The 23,510-nt window shown below is 35.6% G+C and overlaps 2 protein-coding genes and 1 pseudogene across 3 annotated transcripts; 2 read left to right on the plus strand and 1 right to left on the minus strand.

Moving 5' to 3' along the window:
* Nucleotides 1–3,243: 3,243 nt before the first annotated feature.
* On the minus strand, nucleotides 3,244–6,325 carry LOC121752663 (cathepsin L-like proteinase). The gene is made up of 6 exons (XM_042147775.1): nucleotides 6,290–6,325; nucleotides 6,115–6,202; nucleotides 5,150–5,409; nucleotides 4,935–5,066; nucleotides 4,596–4,852; nucleotides 3,244–4,273 (listed from the first exon to the last, which is right to left on the minus strand). The coding sequence occupies exons 1-5, from the start codon at nucleotides 6,323–6,325 to the stop codon at nucleotides 4,688–4,690; spliced, it is 681 nt and encodes a 226-aa protein (XP_042003709.1). The 3' UTR covers nucleotides 3,244–4,273; nucleotides 4,596–4,687.
* A 13,508-nt stretch (nucleotides 6,326–19,833) lies between these two features.
* Nucleotides 19,834–21,023, plus strand: LOC121752664 (annotated as a pseudogene).
* An 887-nt stretch (nucleotides 21,024–21,910) lies between these two features.
* On the plus strand, nucleotides 21,911–23,051 carry LOC121750440. 2 transcript variants are annotated; one of them, XM_042144977.1, is made up of 4 exons: nucleotides 21,911–22,198; nucleotides 22,268–22,396; nucleotides 22,535–22,660; nucleotides 22,743–23,051. In XM_042144977.1, exons 1-4 carry the CDS (start codon nucleotides 22,061–22,063, stop codon nucleotides 22,938–22,940), a joined length of 591 nt encoding a protein of 196 aa, XP_042000911.1. In that variant the 5' UTR covers nucleotides 21,911–22,060; the 3' UTR covers nucleotides 22,941–23,051. The 2 variants fall into 2 exon arrangements, with proteins under 2 accessions (XP_042000911.1, XP_042000912.1); XM_042144978.1 differs by having other exon boundaries at nucleotides 21,912–22,198; nucleotides 22,748–23,051.
* The last annotated feature ends 459 nt before the right edge of the window (nucleotides 23,052–23,510 follow it).

Here is a 23,510-nt window from a genome sequence, read left to right on the forward strand (position 1 = left end):
GAGCTCGGGTGGAGAGAAAGAAAAGAATACATGCCAAAATAGTACTCCCTCCATTCCATAGTAATGGAGGCATTTCTTTTCGACACGGAGATTAAGAAAAATTGTGTTAGGTGAGTTAAGTAAAGAGATAATAAAGTGGAAAATGAAAAAGGTAGAGAGATAAAGAGAGAAAAAAGTAAGAGAGAATAAAGTATGTGTGGAAAAATGTGTTGACTTTTACTAAAAATGGAAACGACTCTATTACTATGGAATGTACCAAAATGACAAAAAGACTCTATTACTATGAAATGGAGGGAGTATAAGTAATTGTTTTATCCATTGCTTTAGTAGTTGATATAATAATTTCTCTTTTATTTTTTTTTTGTGCGAGTACTAGTAGTATTTCCGATGTTATTTTGTGCATGCCCTGTTTCCCAATTCATATTACATGTCACGTATTTAATTGGATTCAAAAATCATAACCATATCGGACTATTCCTTGTTATAAATTCAAGAGTTATTAGGACATCAAACTGATCCATTTTGCCGGGACTAGCAAATCTAATTTTTGTGAAGTTTAAATAAATATAAGAATGAAGCGATTGTGAGAGTTGTGTTGAACGAAGAGAAGTTGAGCAGCTGTTGAGCATCCCGCTAGCCCGAAACTCTAGAGAGAGTGCATTATCTTGGTGCCCGGAGCAGAAAGGCATTTTCTCTGTACGCTCAACATATAAGTTTTTGTGTGAAGGCTCCTTTGAAGTGGCGACAAAATCGATGTTGTGGGGTAGGCTCCGGAAACTAAAAGTGAAACCTAAAGTGAATAACTTTTCATGGAAGGCATGTAGAAATTTCCTCCCAACGAGGGACCGATTGCGACAGCGCCAGATGGAGGTTCCAAAGATCTGCCCGGTGTGCAACTTTGAGACGGAAACTGTAATCTATTGCCTTATTTCTTGTGGCCTTGCACTAGATTGTTGGCATAGGCTAGGGGTGCCGTTAATCTTGCCAGGTGAGAGAGGGTTTCTCGATTGGTTGGAAAAAATAGTAAATGGTGATTTAGAGGTGGAAATTGAAGAAGTGGTTGTTGTGCTATTGCATCTATGGTTTAATAGAAACAAAATTATATGGCGGAATGAGAACGGGGTCAGCTACATGAATTATTGGTGCATCCCGTAGCTGTGTGATGGCTTGGAAAGAAGCTCAGGTTCAAAATGACATTGGTGCACGGTGGGAGACTACATTTGGAGGAAAAATGGGCGAAGCCGCGAAATGGTGTGCTAAAAGGCAATATTGATATTGTTGTGTTCGAGAGCCAAAGAAAATTTGGTTGTGGATCGGTTGTTCGAGATTTTGAAGAGACGGTGGTAGCGGCGACGTGTGGACGGGTGGGAAGGGTGGCTGATCCATCTATGGTCGAGCTCCTTAGCTTGAAAGATGAGTTGAGTTGGGTCGAAAGAAAGGGATGGAAGGAGATAGAGTTTGAGATGGATGCCCAAACGGTAGTACTCGCGGTGATAGGTTTATGGAAGGATGAATCTATCTTTGGGGCAGTGGTAGAAGATTGTTGTCAGCTTTTGAAAGAGGTCTCTGGATCCTTTATGAGGTTCGTAAGGCGATCAGCAAATCAAGTTGCTTACACGCTTGCTCGGGCATCAGGTTCTATAGCTGAGAGCAAGTTTTGGTTGACTTGCATTTCTATTTTCATTAGCGATGTAATCGTTATGAATTTATTTGAATAATATACTATTACATTTGGTGTAAAAAATATAAAGTCTAGTCTCCCTTCGTCCCTAATATTTTGTCACCATTTGGCCCGACATGTGTGTTAAGAAATAATAGAAAGTGAGTTGAAAAGATTGGTGGCACGTGGGTCCTACTTTTATATATTAGTTTTATAATAAACTGTGAGTATGAATGAGTTATTGGAATATAGGGTCCACTATAAAAAATGATAAAAGTGAAAGGTGATAAATTTTTAGGGATGACAATGGAAATAAGTGACAAAATTTCAGGGATGAGTAGCATAATGGGAAGATGTGATTAGGACATTAGGTAGATCAAGTATAATGTGTTTGAGACTTAGATCACCCTTTTTCGCATTTTTTTTCTTTTTTTCTTTTTTTCAATAGTATTTAAATTTTAATTAGCATATGAATATAAAAAATTTCATTTTCTTTCAATTTAATTCACATAAAAATATTATTGGCATATGAATGTAATTACGTAATTGGGTGACAACAAAATTTAATTATTTAATTACTAGAATATATAACAAATAGTATGAAAAATAAATAATAATTAAAAAGTACTAGTAAAAGATTATGTTGAATTCCCTTCGTCCTCCATTATGTGTCCCAGTTTATCCTTTTAGTACATCTCTTGTTAATTGTCTCACTTACTTTTAGTAATAGACCCTACATTCTACTAACTTATTTTCCTTATAAAATTATCTCTCACATTATATTATAAAATTAATAAAATATAATAGTAGGACTCACATACTACTAACTTTTTCAACTCACTTACTTTTTCAAGTCACTTTCTTTTATGAGGTATTTTTTAAAACTCTTGTGAAGTCAAAACAAGACATATATATAGGGACGGAGAGAGTATAAAAAATGTCCTTAAGCTTTCAATAATATTACCAATAAAATGTTCAAACTAATAGGTAGTACTCATTCTACCCAAGAATGTCATCACTATATAATTACTGAGTTTAAGCAAAATAATGCTAATAATAATCCATCCATTCCAAATTAATCAATGAATAAGTTAAGAAAATACTTTTAGTAAGTTGAGCAGAAAAAATAAAATATAAGTGATTATGAGTAAAGAATAAACAAGAGAGTTTAAAAGAATTGATTTTTGGAAGATTAAAAAAAAAATAATGATTCATTAATTAGATTGAGACATCAAAAAAGGAATGCCAACTTAATTCACTTAGAATGAGGAAAAGTAGAGATCTATTTAGCCAAAAATATGAAGTACGTCGTGATCTGCATCATGGAATTGTGTTTGTGTATAGACTTCTTCCACGAAATGAGCTTTTGATTAAACACAGATAAGAATTGAAATCTATTTACATCTACATGTTACATCGATGTCACGTTATACGACGTTACATATATAGATGACATAATAGCAGGCTTGATTTCTTAGACAATTAATCGTCTATGTAATTTGTAGTCGGATAACTGAATAAACTAGTGTAAATACACTAGTAAAGCAAGCTAAAAACAGCCAATTTTGAACTTTGATCTAGTGTGAAGCCATAACAATAACCATTTTAAACATAAATCTCGAAAATGTGTAAAAAACGATGATAGAACTAGCTACTAGCAACACCAATACAATAGTACATATATTAAATTCTAAAGTCTGAACAACTAAGAAGCCTGTCATAACACATCAGTTAATAACAAATTTAAAAACTTACAACATTCAGAACGATTCAGCCAAGAGAAGGAGGTTTTCGAACTTTTGTAACTTGCTCAAACCCATACGAAATCTCTATCAGCTTTGCTTCGCTGCCTTTCAATCCTCTGAAGCATATCCCAAACGGCATCCCGTCTCTCTCGTAGATTATAGTAGGAGCAATATAAACTTCACACATAGCTCTAGATTATAGTAGGAGCAATATATATAGGTCCAAGTAATGGATTTGAAAACTAGAAGTGCAAATACGTACCAACTCCGGATTATTCTCGTTGAAGGCGATGATATCTGCTAAAGAACGCACAGGAGAATCATCCAATTCTTTCAGGTAAACGTGTATGTGTGCCTTGAACTCAGCCGCCATGATTATTGAGATCTCACCACTTTGATTTGGATCAGGAATCGTCTCTATTTGATCTATCTTCAAGTTGTCAATTATTTGTGCACCTCTCAAAACAACATCAAACAAACTAAACTTCCTACTTCCTTTAGCTCATCAGATTCAATATTAGAGTTGATATGAAAATTCACCTCAGTGTATCTATATGAAGCTCAAAAGCTTCAGATTCAGCAGTACCATGTATTTTCTCCATGAAGGGATGCCTAATTATACCGAGCCTCTTTCCTTTCAGAGCATCTTCATTAAGAAGCCGCCTTCAGGGATGTACTTGGATGCCTCCCAACGGGGTGTCATCTGCTCGGCTCGTGAGGCCAACAGTTGGCTTGATCCCCACGACCGAGCTGTTAACCGAGGGACAGATGATGGAGCTGTGAGTCTCACTCCCGAGGGAAACACACACCATGATATTGCAGATCCACTGCTCGATCCACATGGAGTCCCAGATGACAGATACGGATTCTATAGCATTGACAAAAGAATGAAAAACTATGGCTACTAGACAACAAGAATCTGTTAAACATACACCAAATCTCTCCAGCAACCCCCAAACTAGACCTGGTTGTTAAGCAGTCAGCTTGAGTTGAACTGTCCTTCTCCAAACGGATCATGTTTACTCATACTATAAATTTGTAGGTTCCAATGAACCAAAAATCTTTGCAGGCAATCACACAAACTATATCTAATTGGCAAGCGCAATGTATGATTATCTACTGTACAAAAAATTCACAGAATTATACACACCAAAAAAAAAGACGACAAGAGAGGGTTAAGAGGCACAAACCACTCCTTGTCCGGAGCGAGCACACCAGCCATTGGGAACTCCACTGAGAGAACGGAACCTATTCCACTCACTCAAGCTCGCCTTACCTAAAATCAAGGCGCCGCTCCACCACCGCAGCGTCGCGCTGCACCTTCGATCCGAGCAGAGCGTAGGAACCGGCGGTGTTGTTGAGCTAATCGCGCGTCCCGATCGTATCCTTGAGGAGCACTGGAATACCGTGCAATTCCCCCAAATCCGCCAATCCGCCGCCGCGTCTCCTTCCGTAACATCCCAAACTTTTGTGACTTCTTTTTATGTTATTGGAATTTAATCACTAGTTTAGAGGAAAAGATTGAGCACCTTTCCACATTCATCTATAGATCTATCGAACAGAACTGCACCGACGACTGGGCCTTTATTGAGAGCAATCAGCATGCTTTCCTCATCTATCGAAACAGTTTTGTGGCCATCTAGATCGATTCCATTCCATTTCTTAAAAGAGTAAAAGAAATATTTAGTCAGACTGCAATTAATTACACAAAACTTGTAATGATGGGATTACTAAAGAAACTTACCATTTGCTTTGGTTTACATTCACCAAGTACTCCCTCCCACTCGTAGTCTTTTTGTAACTGGATTCCTTTACTTTCAATCCAATTGAATGCGTCTAAAATTGAACCTGTGTAAAACTTATGTATATCCACATCTTCGCGACCATACATCTTCGGCTCTTTGCAGTTTAAAAGCTCTTGCACTGATAATTTGGAACTCTCACCGTATTTAAGGTGACTCCATGCCTCGATCCCACTTAAAGTCGCCAATGCCCAACAGATAACTGCAATGACAAGAATGAAACAGTGAGAATGAGTGAGAGATTTAAGGGTTCGACCGACCCCACGGCTTATCCATTAGTTCTACCAGAACTGAGCTTCGGAGCTGCCGTCGACCCCACAGCAGATCCACTCCGACCCCAGCGAATCAGTATATTCAGGTAAAAAACACGGATTTCCCTCCCTCTCATAATCATTCCCCTCTTCCTTCTAAAGAGTATCTAAACGTAAATACTAGCATGTGACATGTATTAATACAAAATACTACTAATTCTGTTAACTAGCATTTTTTTCTATGTGTGCCTTTTTCATGTGTAATCAATCTAAGTCATACGTATAATATTTAAAGAATAAAAAATGAAAAAGTACTTTAAAAATTAATAAAATCATAAACAGAACAATAATGATAAAAATGTCTGATGTATTTTGATGCTTTTAAGATGTAAATATTTTTTAAGAATGAATTATCGTACATAACAAAACATAGCTATAGTTAACTGGTAATATATTTTTAAAAACTAATAAATATTTAAATAAAATAATAATTAATTAAAAACATACTATCATACAAAGCATTTATTATTATCGCCTTTATTGGTTCGACCCCATGATTTCTAATTTCCGAGTCCGTCTCTTTTTAGTTGTATCACAATTAAAATTTACTATCATTTTAGTTATATATTAATATTAATTAATACATCGATACTTACGCGTATCTCCCTGATCAACCACGGGCGACATGATATTACTATGTAGATGCCATGCCAATGATGTTGGCAACTTATCCGGCAATATACCCTGCAAGTTCGGTAATCAACATATATTCTTAGAAGTTATATCAATTAATTAGCAAACATAAGGGTTTTTAGTTGATAAATTACTTACCACATGTGAGTGTGCATCTGGTTGATCTATATCCATAACCTGTGATAAGAGTGACTTAATTAGTTAGATTTGGATAATACTTCCCACATCCATAAAAATAATCCTATCTTTTCATTTTGGTTTGTCCATCAAAAATTATTCTCAAACTTGGGTGCGATAGGTTCTGTTGATTAGAGCGAAAACCTTTTAACTACGTAAATCAAACAAGTCTCCCTACATTCTTTTTCTTTAAATCTTTTTGGGTGAGATAGGGTTCTGTTGATTAGTGCGAAAACCTTTAACTACGTAAATCAAACAAGTCTCCCTACATTCTTTTTCTTTAAATCTTTTTGGGATCATGATTTCACCTGTCTTGTTTCATTTATCTTTTTTCTTTCATTCTTTGAACTTGATTTCATTAAATGAGAACGTCTTCATCTATAATATACTAGTATTTATAGTAGGAAAAAGGAAGAGGGTAAAAGTGGGAAAAAGAAGTATTTTCAACCACAAACAATGATCTACGACGAATTCCGATAGCTAGCAGCACCTGAAAAGAAGAGATAAGAGCAAGGCAGTGAGGTAGGAGTATTTTTATTTAATTTTTTCACTCAAGGGCAAAACAACGAAATTAAATTGACTGGAATCGACTATTGAACTAGATTAATTCTCACCGCAAATTAATTACACATGAAGCCATTGACTACTGCCTAACCTCACCTCACTAAAAACAGCAAATGGAAGGACCAAAAATCAATTAAGAAAACTGGAAATTTAGATACAAAAATGTTTTAAAATTGACCAATAACTGAAATTTAGATACAAAATAGTAGCTGGTTTCTTGCCTTTTAATTTATTGATTTTATAAAGAAATATAGAATTTTACGACATAAAATATCTTCAAATAGAAATATAGTATATAACTAAGAGTTTGTGAGATTTAATAAAACCGGAAAGTGTTGTGAAATTTTAAGAACCTTACTCGAATTTCAGTAGTTTCAAGAAAGTCGGTCGTGGCAGCGGCGGCTGCAATAGGGCTAGGTTGATTAGCGCAGAAACACGTAAATCAAACAAATCTAACCCACATTTTCTTTCTTAACCTGCTGGAGTGAGGCGACCGGCGGTGGGAGAGGCGACCGGCGGTGGCGAGAGCAGTTGTGATCTGCTCTAGAGAGAGATGTTTTGAGAGAGGGAGTGTTAAGGGTTTAGAGAGAGAGAGAGTGAGTTGTAAATCAAACAAATCTAACCCACATTTTCTTTCTTAACCTGCTGGAGTGAGGCGACCAGCGGTGGGAGAGGCGACCGGCGGTGGCGAGAGCAGTTGTGATCTGCTCTTGAGAGAGAGATGTTTTGAGAGAGTGAGTGTTAAGGGTTTAGAGGGAGAGTGAGTTGTAAATCAAACAAATCTAACCCACATTTTCTTTCTTAACCTGCTGGAGTGAGGCGACCAGCGGTGGGAGAGGCGACCGGCGGTGGCGAGAGCAGTTGTGATCTGCTCTTGAGAGAGAGATGTTTTGAGAGAGTGAGTGTTAAGGGTTTAGAGAGAGAGTGAGTTGTAAATCAAACAAATCTAACCCACATTTTCTTTCTTAACCTGCTGGAGTGAGGCGACCGGCGGTGGGAGAGGCGACCGGCGGTGGCGAGAGCAGTTGTGATCTGCTCTTGAGAGAGAGAGAGATGTTTTGAGAGAGTGAGTGTGTGTAGTGATGAGAGAGAACTATGAACTGCGTAAAGGATAAGCTCAGATCAGTCAACTTACCCTTTTGGTGTATAAGCTATATTTCTGTAGCATAGACATATAGAGAAAGACAGAGACAGGAGACGGTTACGATAGGATTCTCTGCTATGATGAATATGCATATGAATATGTACATATTGCATGCTACTCCTTTTATCAGACTTCCACCCAAAATACTCATTTTCCTTTTTTTAATTTGCACCCTTTAAGATGACTCAATACTAAAAATGAAAATCTTTTTATCTCTACTTTTTTTTTTCTTCTCTTACTTTATTCTCTTCCCCTAACACACAAATAAAAATACATAAAATCTCATACTACCCAAGAAAATGGTTATCTTTCGGAGGGAGTACTTTCTTTTGTCCATTACTCACAAGTCACAACCAATGGAACACCTCCATTTCTCTTCATCTGATTTAGAAAGTATATTCCCATTCAAAAAGATGATTTTGTTTTCTACCTATAAGAGCACTACGCGGCGAGCGGTCGTCCTGCGTTTCGTCGCGGAGAGACGGATCCAGCGCGCCCCGTTGCGAGCATCCATTCCGTCCCGCGCCCGTCCCCATCGCGTCCCGTGTCCTGTGCTTGCGAGACAAGCGAAGGGCCGGCTCGCCACGCGCTGCGACGTGGCGCGCCCCTGCGTCGTGCGTGACGCCCACTCGCCGGCCCGCGAGTGGGCGTCGTCACGTGCTGACGCAATAAATAATTTTTTTAATTCAATTTTTATAAAAATAAAAAAAAATTTCGAACGGTAATAATACCGTTGAAATTTTAAACCTTTTTTTAAATTAATTTTTTTACTATATATATACTCCCACTTCATCCTCATTTCACACACAACAACACATTTATTCTTCCTAAATCATCACAATTTCCTCTCCAATTTTCATCTAACAATTCATCACAATATGTCCGGCAACGGCAACTACGGCGGTGGAGGCTCTGGCGGATGGGATCTCAACGCGTTCGGCGATTGGGAGACCATGTACTACACACTGGGTGGTTCCGGTTCGTCGACGTCGGGCACCCAGGGTTCGGCTACGCCGGGGGTACCAACCGCCCAATTTTGACTTGGATTCATATGTACGTCCCTCCGCCCCACGGTATTCGCAGGGATTATCCCAGATTCGGGAGGATTTTCCGTCGATCCCACGCCGAGAGTAGGCCGAGGCGGTGGGAGCTCCAGAGCGGAACCCCAGGCGGGCGAGGAGGAGCAGGAGGAAGAGCCAGAAGATCTAGGCCGGCATCCGTATAGCAACCTCGAAACGCTGGCGGTATACAACGCCTGGGTCACCGTCTCGTACGATCCCATTGTCGGGAATCAACAACCCCGGAAGTGTTTCTGGGAAAAGGTCTACGAGCTCTACCACCAGATGAAGCCAAAAGGCTCCCGCAAGCGGACATATAAAATGCTCTACTCTCACTTTGACCGAGTCGACAGACAGGTCAAAAAATTCTGCGGCATCTACTCGACCGAAGCGACGCACTACCAGAGCGGAGCTTCGGGAGTCGACATTCTGAGGGCGGCTTTGCAGACCTTCAACCAGGACACCGACAAACAATTCAGGTTTGTTGATGTTTGGCAGGCTGTCAAGGACGAGGAACGGTGGGCCGGCGGTGTCCGCTCCAGCTCGGGCTCAACCTCAAAGCGCACAAAGCACACGGTGAGTGGCCAATACTCGTCTGGTGACATTGGTGAGGAAAGCGGCGGACTAGGGGGTGCATCACAGGAGTTTGCGGGTATGGTCGGCGATGACGGGGGATCCAGCCGTGGGCGCCGTCGGCCGGAAGGGACGAAGGCGGCGAAGGCGGCTAGAGCGAGGAGGGGCTGAGGAGAATCAAGCCAGGCGGGCTAGGGATCGGGCTCGAGGGAGGCTCGAACACCCTTATGGCGGTGTACATGACCGCCACAATGGCGGACACTTCCCGCTTCTCGCACTCCCAATACGCGGCCTGGTGGAATGGAATTGTACATATGGCAGCACAACTTGGCCTTCCGACTCCCCCTCCATCTCGACCACCTTCGGGAGATGATTCGCCGGCGAAGTAGTTTTTTTAAAATTTGTATTTTATATTATGCCACGTTTAATTTTTTAGGATTTTAATTGTGTGTTTTTTTATTTTATTAATTTTTTAGTTGTATTTTTATTTTATGTTGTTTTAATTTTAATGAATCGTGTTTTTAAATTGAATTGGGTTGGAAAAAAATAAAAAATGAAATTGAATGAATAGTAATTTAAGGGACGAAATAAGGGACGGAGCGTTGCAGATTTCGTCCCTTAGTTAAGGGATGGAGGAATAAAGTACAGCGGGATCCTCAAAAAGTGGTTTAAGGGATGGTTAAAGGACGGTGGAGGGACAGCGTAGAACCATTGAACCAATTTCAATAAAATTAATTATGGGATTCTTGTCTTTTTGATTCTGAAAGTTAGTCTTGTTTCTGATCCAACTCTTTTGCATTTGGTACGAGACAAATATGTCTCCATCATCCATTAATTTGTTAATGAAGGTTACTCCAATTGCCGATTATGTGAAACATGGCCAATTATGTGAAACATGGGATTCTTGGGAGCATAACCATTGAACCAATTTCAATAAAATTAATTATGGGATTCTTGTCTTTTGATTCTGAAAGTTAGTCCTGTTTCTATCCAACTCTTTTGCATTTGGTATGAGACAAATATGTCTCCATCATCCATTAAAATTTGTTAATGAAGGTTACTCCAATTAATAGATTGTTGTAGTACTAGGAGTATCATACATCAACATTTAAGCAATCCCACCCTCACTATCATATTTATGTTTTTCATTTGCAGTTAAAAAAGTTTTAATTTTTATTACAGGTTTGTTAAAAAATCATAATTTGGAGTAGTTGGTTAAAATCCAATTTTTAAAATTCCCTAGTGGCTAATTAATGCTACAACATTGTGTTCTTGACTTCTTGTGTGTGTGTGAGGGAGAGAGATGAAATAAATCTCTTTAATTTGCCGATCAAAGATCTCGATCGGTATGTGATTCAAGCATCAATTAATTAGTTATAAAAACAAACAAACAAACAAATAGGGAATATAAATTACTAAAAATCGTTATATAATCCAAATCTTATCCGGTTATCCCTTTTCTATTTGGTACGTACATCTAGGATTCCTCTATTTTTAATTTTCTCATTTCGGCTTTTAGATTTTTCTTCGTCATTCTTATTTTGCTCACAACTTCTTCTATAAAGAGTTGTTTAATACTCCTCATATGCTACACGTATTATGCATTACTGTATGATTTAATCACAGCTGATAACTATATTTTATATTGCCAGATAATATTCTATCTGTTTTTTGATTAAAATAATGGAGTAAGTCTATGTATATATATATATGGAGATGATCAAAATAAGTATGTGTTTAAATCCAGAAATGCAGCCCAAATCTCAGCCCTAGGATTAGATGATCTAATGGTCAATAATTAATCAAAAATACGGAAGGTCATAATTAAGCAGTTTTAGGTAATATTATAATATTTGAGTTTAATGCCATGTTAAGATCATTTTAGGTCATACTTGGTTAATATGACCTAAAAATACACCATGACCTAAAAATGCCCTACGCATGATATTGTTATGCGTTTCTGTATTTAAATCTTGTTTTCATAGATCAAAACCACGTGTATATATATATATATATTAGAACAGTAAATCAATCAATTTTTATTTTCCTATGTTATTCTTTTAGTATATTGACTTTATAAAGAAGATTCACTTTATATAAATTTTACCACATAAAATATCTTCAAATAGAAATGTATATGGAGTATTTCACCCGTACTAATAATTCATTAGCTTCTTTATAATCACATATATTAGCTTCTTATATTAGATTCTATACATTCACATTAGTTTCTCCTAAACTAAGTTTTAGGAGCTGTTTTATTTTTTGAAAAAAAAATCATAATACCAAAAAAAAAGTTGGATTTAACAAAGTTATGAGATATATGGAGAGAACTAAGGGCATCAGCAGTGGGGCGCCCTAAGGCGCGCCACGTCATCAGTTTTATCCTCCTATCTCCCCACCTGCAGTGGGGCGTCCTAAGGCGCGCCACGTCATCATTTTTTTAATATTTACAAAATCCATACGAATTTAAAAAACTAATACATTAAAATACGAATTTCAAAAACTTCATTTCATTTAATAAAAATTAATACATTACAATGCGAATAAAAAAAATGCAAACTCAGCGACTGCGGTTACGAGCCCACACTTCTTCAATCATGTCGCTCATGAGTTGCGCATGCTCTTGTTGGTTGCGCATTGAGGCCTGTCTAGATAGAACCTCATCGAAGCCTAACGGTAACCCTCTATCGGGTGTCTCGGTCGATGTGCCGGAAGAGCTAGATGCACGGCCGTCTTCATTCCAATCGGTGATGCTTCCGCCTTCACTCTCGACTATCATGGTGTGCGTGATTATGCACGCATATATGACATCGGCGATGACTTCCTTGTACCAGAAACGAGCCGGCCCTTTCACAATTGCCCACCGTGATTGGAGCACCCCAAATGCCGGCTCGACATCCTTCCGCGCCGCCTCCAGCTTTTGCGCAAATAAAACCCTCTTCTCACCAATTGGGCAGCTGATCGCCTTTAGGAAAACTGGCCACCGTGGGTAGATGCCATCGGCCAAGTAGTACCCCATATGGTATTGGCGTCTGTTGGCAGTGAACTCGATGGCCGTTGCCGTTGCCGTTACATTGGTCGGTGAAGAGGGTGGACGAGTTGAGGACGTTGATGTTGTTGTTCGACCCGGCTACGCCGAAGTAAGCATGCCAGATCCAGAGCCGATGGTCAGCGACGGCTTCAAGGATCATCGTCGGGTGGCTGCCCTTGTATCCACTTGTGAATTGGCCTCTCCACGCCGTCAGACAATTCTTCCACTCCCAGTGCATACAGTTGATGCTCCCGAGCATCCCAGAAAACCCGTGCGCCCTCTCGTGCATCTGCATCAGACCCTGGCAATCAGTGGCTGTCGGCTTGCGCAAATATGTGTCGCCATAGGCCTCTACTATCCCCCGACAAAAGCTCTTCAGATACTCACGGCATGTAGTCTCCCCACAGTGGAGGTACTCGTCAAAAAGGTTCGTCGTGGTGTCGTATGCCAACTGGCGAATAGCAGTCGTGCACTTTTGCAATGGTGTAAGGCCGGGTTTCCCGATGTCGTCCTCCCGAAACGTGAAGTATTCATCACGTGAAGACAATGTCCGAACAATGCTGAGAAAAAGGTACCTCGACATTCTAAACCGGCGGCGAAAAACAGTCGGGCCCCATCGTGGTTGATCGGCAAAATAGTCTTCAACCAGACGTCTGTGAGCTTCCTGGTGGTTGCGTCGGACATACGTCCTATGTCGAATAGGCCTATGGACTTGCTTAGCCGCCGCTGCCGCCGCCTCCTTCTCGCCCTGCATTTGCGCATAGTATGCCGCCATGGCCTCTTCAACGGCTGCATCTAATGCTTCGTCAATCGAACGACCGAAATCAGACGAACTAGAACTATTGGTGTCGTCGCCGAGATTCATTTTGGTTGGATGTTGAGAGAGAATATGTAAAGAGATGGTCGATATGTTCGTATGCACACTGAATGAGAAACGAGATTTAAATAGAAAATCAAAACCGTGTGCCATCGTCCGCGTATTCCACAATGGGGCGGACGATGCCTATCGTCCGCGGCCATCGTCCGCGCAAGCCGCAATGGAGCGTTAATTTTTTATGTAGGTTAATTTTTTATTAATTTAATAGGTTTATATTTTAGGATTTAATATTTGTCAATCTTTACGTTAAATTTTGTTTTAGATGTTTGGGTGCAATCTTTGTCAAAAATTTTACGTTAAACTTCTTCAAAGTTAATAAGTTGTGGGTGTTACTCTACGGATTTGAATTAGAGATATGCTGCATTGAAAATACAATTGGACAATAATAAAGGTAGTAATAAGTAATATAGATATAGGTATAATCAGAAGTAGGAGTAGTAATCAGAAAAAGATATTGTGGTACGACTGTTCTGTTCTACTCCATTAATTGCTTGGGGATTGCGCCTTTAAACCCAGCGATGTAGTACTTTTTTTTACCAATAGTATTATTTTGTGATATTATAGCATGATACTACTAGTACTTTGGAAAAAAAATTTAAGCACCATACAATTTAATCTTTATATGTTTCTGTTGAAAATGGAAAATAAAGAACTTAATTTAATTTTTGCTAGCTGCCGTCTGTACATATTTGCAAATGTTTTGGAGATAGTGTTAATACGGAGTATAACAAACATCTAATGATTATTTCATTAATTAAAATAACAAGATAATTGAAGATGGTATTTTAGCGGTTGAAATTTAGTACTCTCCCGTCTCTTAAAATTTGGCACCATTTGACTCGGCACGAGTTTTAAGAAATATAATAAAAAGTGAGTTGGAAAAGTTGATAGGATGTGGGTCATACTTTTAAATATTAGTTTTATAATAAAATGCGGGTGATAATGCGTTAGTGGAATGTGGGGTCCACTATCAAAAATAGTAAAAATGAAATGTGACAATTTTTTAGGGACAGACGAAAAAAGAAATAAGTAACAAATTTTTAGGGACGGAGGGAGTAGTATTGTATATATTTGAAGGATAAAACCATTGACATGGGTAGAAATAGAATACTAGGTATATTATTATACGCCAATAATTCTACTCTGAAAGTGTTGTGTGAAATATCAATATATTTTGGTAACTACTACCCCCTTCATCCCCTATAAATGTTTTTTTTTCTTTTTTAATTTATCCATTCCTAAAAATAAAAACTTTCCTTTTTAAGAAACTAAATTCTCTCTAACCAGGGGTGACTCATTTTTCACTAACATGTTTTTCTATCAATATATCTCTCTTTTACATCATCAATTTTACATCTAACTTTCTATTTCATAACTAGGGGTGACTCATTTTTCACTAACATATTTTTCTATCAATATCTCTCTTTTACATTATCAATTTTACCCCTAACTTTCTATTTCCTAATATCTCTATCTAAAAAAAGAAAAGAAAGATAAGTATGTTCTTCAAAGATTTTGTTCGCCACTAGTCATGCATGGTAAAATATCATTTATATTGATGCTCAAGAAACCTGTTGGCAAACTTAATTTTAAATTGTATGGTTATGTAGTTACGTGTATAGTTCAGTAATATGTCACATTTTTCAATATCTTGGATTTGTTTATTTTATATTCCTTGACGAAGGTAGTTGATACTGAAATATAAAAATAGATTAAAACTAAAATATGAGAAAGAAAGGGAGATAAAAGTAAGAAAGACTAAAAAGGTTTTATACCAAAAAATGATTTGAATAATAGGAGTAGTATTTTAGAAGATTAAGTCTCGATTACTTGGAGTGGAGAAAGTAAAATAATTGGACGAGGGTGTCATCATTGCAATATTTATAAAGTACGGTACGGTATATTTGAAAACAAAATTTTGATCAATTAGGTAAAAAAAATACCCTTTCTTAATCAGACTAGAAGTCTAGGATTTATTGAGCAACTATTTTCGCTTCTTTGTGGACTTGGAAATAATAGAATCTGTATCCCAAATTCCACCAAAGTATATAAGGCGTACTTACTATTTTTGGGGGCAAAATTGGGTTCTTATGTAACAGTTTGTTAATTAATTGTATGTAATCGAACACGCTATATAAGACATAAATGGAAGATGATAGAGATATTAATTTAAGATATAACACATACACAAATTACATCTGCAGTTCTGCACAAAAAATAAAAATAAATAAATAAATAAATATAAAAATATAAGTGAGATAAAATTCAAATTTGATCGATATGCATCTTGTCATAATTTGATATGCAATAAAGCTATTAAGGCTTAATTTGATATGCAATGATACAAATAGAGGAGATACTTAAAATTTATCAATTTCAAAAACATACTGTACTATCATTCTACCCCAATAAAGAGCGGAATCGGATCCTCTGCTGTGCCCCTTGGCACATCAGGAGCTGCTGTGTATTAAACGCAGCATCCAACAAATGAAACGCAGGTATGTTTTTTTCATTCTTTTTATTTCCTTTTCCTTTCTTTTACAATTTCATTCCTTTTTGCTTTTCTTTTATTGTATGTTTGCGTATGAATTTATGGTAGTTGCATAATTTAAGTGAGTTTGATAATGTCTATGTCGGCTATTAATTCAGGCACAAATACCCATATTAAATCTGCACTTGTAATTTAGTTAAGGAAAATGTTTTGGAGACATAATGTCTAAGACATAATGAGGTTAAAGTAGTCATTTTAGCTTGTTTTATATTTTTATTTAAATAAATGTTTTGTATATATACCATACTACCCTTATGCATATAAAAATATTTATTTATATATAACAATTACTTGATTAGGAAAGTTGTGTGTATTTATATGGATGGCTTGATTTAAGCAAATTATACTCAAATTGTATGAAGTGTATTAAATACTCCTATGATGCTAAGTCACGAATTTTATTTTAAAATATAATTTTAAATAATGAATTTAAACTTTATTTAAATAGTACATTATACAATTATATTTTTTAAATTCTAAACTTATATGTACTTAATAGATTTAATACTCAATCTTAATTTTATCATTACAAAACATTATTGAATCTAGAATTTATATGTATAAAATTAATAAATCAATTTAATTGCTTGAGTTCTTAGAGCATCAAAATTAAGATTTGAAATTTATACATGTTTTAATTTATTAATGGACAAAATGTTAGGGAACAACAATTTAAATATGTATACTAGAATTAAATTGTCAGATGGTGTCAAAATAATTTAATTAAGTAATAATTTAGCTATATAAATTTAATAGTCATATTTCACAATTAAATTTTTTCATTTTTTATACACACCCTTTCTTTCATGAGATTATAACAAGTAAAAAATTAAGTATATATACATACATCTATTTACTAAAAGTATTTTAAATTTAGAATTTTAAACATTATTAATAATAAAAAAAATTGGACGTGAATAACTATTACTATTTCGTTGGATGATAACACTAAAAAACTAAGTATATATATGCATGTAGTCATTTTTATGATTCAGAATTTAAATAATTATTTAATACTAATAAAATAATTTGATGAGAATGACTAATACTATTTCATTATACTAGTCTTTTACAATTTAGAACTTTAACGATTATTTAATAACAAAATACTTGGATGCGAATGAATATTCCTATTTCGCTGGGTAATAACACTAAGAATTTAAGTATATATACATGTAGTCATTTTATGACTTCAAATTTTAATAATTATTAATAAAACAATTTGATGCAAATGACTATTATCATTTCACTAGATGATAACAAGTAAAAATTAAGTCTATAACATATTTATACTACTACTATTTTACAATTTAGAATTTTACACATTATTTATAGAAAAAAAATTATTGTATGTGAATGACTATTATTATTTTGTTGGACGACAACACTAACAAATTAAGTATGTATATGCGTGTAATCATTTTTACGATTCAGAATTTTAATAATTATTTAATACTAATAAAATAATTTGATGAGAATGACTATTACTATTTTGTTGGATAATAACAATTAGAAATTAAGTGCATATATACATGTAATTATTTTTATGACTTAGAATTTTAATAATCATTTAATACTAATAAATAATTTGATGCGAATGACGATTACTATTTCGTTGGACGATAACACTAAGAAATTAAATATGTATATGCATGTAGTCATTTTAATGACTTAGAATTTTAACAATTATTTAATATTACTAATAAAATAATTTGATGAGAATGACGATTACTATTTCGTTGGACGATAACACTAAGAAATTAAGTATGTATATGCATGCAGTCATTTTAATGACTTGGAATTTTAACAATTATTTAATACTACTAATAAAATAATTTTATGAGAATGACTATTACTATTTCGTTGGACGATAACACTAAGAAATTAAGTATGTATATGCATGTAGTCATTTTTATGACATAGAATTTTAATAATTATTTAATACTAATAAAATAATTTGATGCAAATGACTTACTATTTAGTTGGACGATAATACTAAGAAATTGAGTATCTATATGCATGTAGTCATTTTTATGACTTTGAATTTTAATAATTATTTAATACTACTAATAACATAATTTGATGTGAATACGTTTACTATTTCGTTGGACGATAACACTTAGAAATTAAGTATATATATACATGTAGCCGTTTGTATGACTTATAATTTAAATAATTTTTTAATACTAATAAATAATTTGATGCTAACTATTACTATTTCGTTGGATGATAACAATTAAAAATTAAATATATATACTTATATGTATATTTTTTACAATCTAGAACCTTAATGATTATTTAATAATAAAATAATTGAATGCGAATGAATATTTTTATTTCGTTGGATGATAGTATTAAGAAATTAAGTACTCCTATGACTATTAGATGTCAAATGTTTTTATATAATGCAAATTTGTAGAAAGTCAATTTATAATATGAGTTGACTTTTGATAATAATTTGATTGATGTATATTTAGATAAAAGATAGTAATTTGATATGAATTGCCTTTCCTTTTATGATTAATTGATATATATTTATTTATTCAATTATTATTTAATTCAAAATAAGGGTATGTTAGTCTATACAATAATTTGGTTTATGTCAAATTGACATAGGGGTATTATGTCTTGGAGACATTATGTCTCTAAATCATCACCCTTTAGTTAAATAAAGGAAAGCAAAAAGGATTGAAATTGTAAAAGAAAGGAAAAGGAAATAAAAAGAATGAAAAAAACATACCTGCGTTTCATTTGTTGGAGGCTGCGTTTAATACACAGCAGCTCCTGCTGTGCTAAGGGGCACAGCAGAGGATCCGATTCCATAAAGAGCACGAGAAGAGAAGGGGGAAGATCCTCTACTGTGTTTGAAAACACCGCATCCCCTGCGGTGGTTAAAACGACGACCATTTTCATACAAAACGCGTCAATCTGAGTGTGAGAGATTGCAAGATGGAAAATATTAAAATATAAATTACATATACGCTTCTCTTTCTTTTCTTCTTTCATTTCTACCCCATTTCTTTAATTAAATCATCTAGGTGGCCCACGGCTGCTTTTATATTATACTACATACAAATACTTATTTATTTTATTTTACAATCATGAATAATAAGTTATTTATTAAATCCAAAACACATACTCCATTTTCACAAGCTATTAAAAGACACAACTATTATATGAAATGTTTAGATTAGTGTTTCATGACAATAATGTTTTCCAGAATAAAATATACTAAATACTAAGTATACTTTATTATATCTTGTAAATATTTATATTCATACGTAATATGTATATTTTCCAGAATAAAATTTTGAATATTTAAGAACGGAAAAGTTCAAAACATAAAATATAAATATAAACAACATGAATGATACAATTTATAAATTTATAGCAAAAATTTATCGTACCATTATCGAAATTCATAAGTATTTTACACTACAAAAAACTTATCTTTTAGAGCATCCACAGTAGAGGCGAGTGGACCAGCTAGCCGATCCCCGACGCTGGCCGGTCCGCTCGCCGAACCATTGCAATCGGCGAGCCCGATTTCGGCCAGCTCACGCCGATATTCAGGTGCTGGCCGATCTGCTCGCCAATCGGCAGGCCATTGCAGGCTCCCGATTGTGAAAATGGAAACATTATTGTCATGAAACACTAATCTAAACATTTCATATAATAATTGTGTCTTTTAATAGCTTGTGAAAATGGAGTATGTGTTTTGGATTTAATAAATAACTTATTATTCATGATTGTAAAATAAAATAAATACGTATTTGTATGTAGTATAATATAAAAGCAGCCGTGGGCCACCTACATGATTTAATTAAAGAAATGGGTAGAAATGAAAGAACAAAAGAAAAAGAAGTGTATATGTAGTTTATATTTTAATATTTTTCCATTTTGCATTCTCTCTCGCTAAGATGATGATTGATGACATGACATTAGTATATATTAATTGCGACACGAGCCATGCAAAAAAATAACATCGGAAATATTTTTTTTAGTAAATTCAAGCTGTCGAATTTGCAGGGATTTTCAGACGTTAAAAAATTTAAGCGTGTTTCATTAACTGGTTATATATTTTTTACACTATGTTCAAAATTCAGTTTTGAAACTTTTCGAAAATTTTCCAAATTCAGTTTTGAAAACTAATTTAAAAAATTTTCAAAATCCAGCTCTGATACATTTGTAATAATTTGATTTGTAGGAATCCAAATAATATATAATATTCCAAATTTGGACATATTTATATTTATGTTAATTAAATTCTTTACTACTCTTACTCTTCCAAAAACCACATCCGCTATAAATAGCGAATCCCTTTCAACAGGACTTAATAAAATAAAAATAAAACTGAAATTATCATATCAAGCAATGAAGAAAACAATATCCTCTCCACATGCGCAAGCACAGTCCTCTCAGAGTCCTACTGGCAAAGCTCAGAGTACAAGCCAGTCAAGCTGCAGAAAACACACCTCCGTTTCTTCATCCACGATACCCTAAGCGGATCCAACCCGCATCGCAGGCCCACCCGGGCAGGAGAGCAATCCGATTGGGTTCGGGTCCGTGTAAGCCATCGACGACTTGCTGACGGAAAGGCCGGAGATCACGTCGGCGGTGGTCGGAAACGCTCAGGGGATGTATCTGTCGTCGAGCCAGGGACAGATTCCATCCTTGGTGTTGTACGTCGATCTCGGTTTCACTACGGGGGAGTTCAACGTTGAGCGTGTTCTCGAGGAACCAGATAACGGAGAACCCCCGTGAGATGGCGGTGGTTGGAGGAAGAGGAAGGTTCAGGAGGGCTCAAGGGACTGTTTCCGTCAAGACTTATTTCTTGAACAATACTAATGGAGATGCTATTCTTGAGTATGATATCGAGGTTGCTCACCCTTGAATGCCTACTAGTGTTAGGGTTGCTGCCTGAAAGGGATCACCTAATACAATTTCTAATACACTATCTACTGAATATCACGGCTGCTCTTATATTTTAAGATTTGGAGTTTTTGGTGCATTGGTGGGTCTACATGAAAATCAAAATTTATTATTTTTTTTATAATAAACTTCATTATTATTTATTATTATTTTTTTAGGTATGAATATGTCCATTGACATTCTTCTTTTTTACTACTCCCTCCGTCCCATAAATTTTGACTAATGAAAACGTAGATAACTATTGATATGTTCTGCGATTGATATTGTCTATTACTGGAGTCTGGGAATGTGTTGGTTATAGGGAAGATGTTGCCTACAAAATATGAATAATAAGACGATAATCTTAATTTATGCTAGAGCCGGAGTTCAAAGTTCCGAGTTACTATACAAATTTTCACACCACCAAATCGAAAATCCTGGATCCGCCACTGCCTCAAATAGATTGATAATTCTTTGAATATGTTCGTGCTTTACTTTTTAGAGCAAAAAATATTAAAGTCAATCATGTTTGAGTGTTGATATAATTTATTTACCCCGAAGAAAGTAAGGAGTAACTATTATCTTTTTTCGTAGTGATTTAATCGGTTTTTGTATTATAGTCTATTAATTGCATCAAAAAAAATTTAATAATTGGTTTAGTTTGGTTAAAAAATTGTTAATGTAGTGTATATTCTAAATAACACGTGGATATTTCCTTGTTTTTCCATAATGTGATGACATTAATGGAGGCAATTACGTAATATTCGCACAGTTTTCATTTATGAGGCCAACCCAATAGATGAATTTGGTGGAGAAGACCATTTCAACTGCAGCCCATTTGATTATCAACCCAATTCGCACACTTAAAAAATTTGACAACCCTAAAATTTGTAATCATTCTGCGCCGCTCGCTTCTCTCCCCTAAAAATTCCAATCATTTTCCGCGCTCGTTTCTCTCCTTCTTCATCGGCATGTTTTGGGTGATTAAATAAATTAAAATTAGGGGTTTTGAATAGGGCGATGGCGATGACAGATCCCTCTCCTACTCTTACTCCGGCAAAGAGAGTCGAATGCGAGGTGGTGACACATCCCGACGAGCCGCCTAAGAGACTGCACCAATCACTTTCAGAGGATGTTGGATCGGATTCGGATATCGATGTACATTCTCCTTTTTGCTTAGATCTGCTGCCTTTGTTGTTGCTGATTTTGATTTTGATTGCACTACAGGCACTATTCGAAAGCGGAGTAACAAGAGTAGTAGAGGTAGAAGAAGAGGAAAGTGATGGGGAGGTGCCGGATGATCTTAAAAATAGTGAAGATTACAAGAAATACTTACAACTCATAACCGAGAGTGACGTAATTTCTAGAGTCACCTGCCTTCCTTTTTATATATATATATATATATATATATATATATATATATATATATATATATATATGTGTGTGTGTGTGTTTATTTAGATTTCATGTTTGTGTTCACTTACTTGCTTGCAGGGCTATGATTGTGGCTCCTTCGATTTCCCTTATTTTGACTATATTATAGCTCCAGCAACTCAGACGCATATAGATAGAAATAGTGTTTATGTGTCACCTGCCCTCGACGACTACAACAAACTACATGTTAGTTAAATACTCCTAATTAATTAGTTTAGAAATATGTTTATATGTGGAGTAGTACTTAATTTAATGTCCTAAGCTTCAGAATAGGAAGCTGGTGTTTGATAGCATTGAGAAGATGAACCTCCAGTTTGCACCGTGCTGCTATAATAAGTATTTTGTGACCTTCAAAGTTAAGGACATGGATGATGGTGCTGCCCTCAAGACCTTCCAATGCAGCTTCATGACTTTCATCAATGGCCCTACTATTGAACAATTTCGTGAGAAACCAACCCAACCCTAACTTAACTTGTTGCTATTTAGTTTGGATTGAAAGCTAGCTTCTCTTCCTTATTACTTTTCTTACTACCTTTTACCTCTATTAATCTTAATATATTTATATGGATTTCGCTGCTTTCCTCTGTATTAGTATTTCGGATATTAATACTCCATATGAGAGTGAGTATGCCCCATCAACACAAACATATCAACCCGGAAGGAGTGTGTATGATCCGACCATTTCAAGTGTACAAATAATATGGATACTATAACCATGAAAATCTTATACTAATTGTTACTCCAAATAAATATTACATCTCCTTGGCTTGTTTGCATTTAATTTCAAAAATCATCACACCAATCATACAAAGAATAATCATCAAATATCACCTCTTCTTGAATCCAAGTGTGCACATACCTATTGCAGCATCTCTGGCCGAGAACTTGCTCAACACCACCCACCGTCACGCCTGGAGACACCGATGCATTCAGAATACCAAACAAAACATACTTCTTCATTGAACTTGCTCAACACCATCCACCACTCAACGCCGCTCGCGTCGTTGCTGCTCAACCTACACATTTTTAAAACATA

The sequence above is a fragment of the Salvia splendens genome, chromosome 10, assembly GCF_004379255.2.
Source record: "Salvia splendens isolate huo1 chromosome 10, SspV2, whole genome shotgun sequence".
Lineage (NCBI taxonomy): Eukaryota > Viridiplantae > Streptophyta > Magnoliopsida > Lamiales > Lamiaceae > Salvia > Salvia splendens.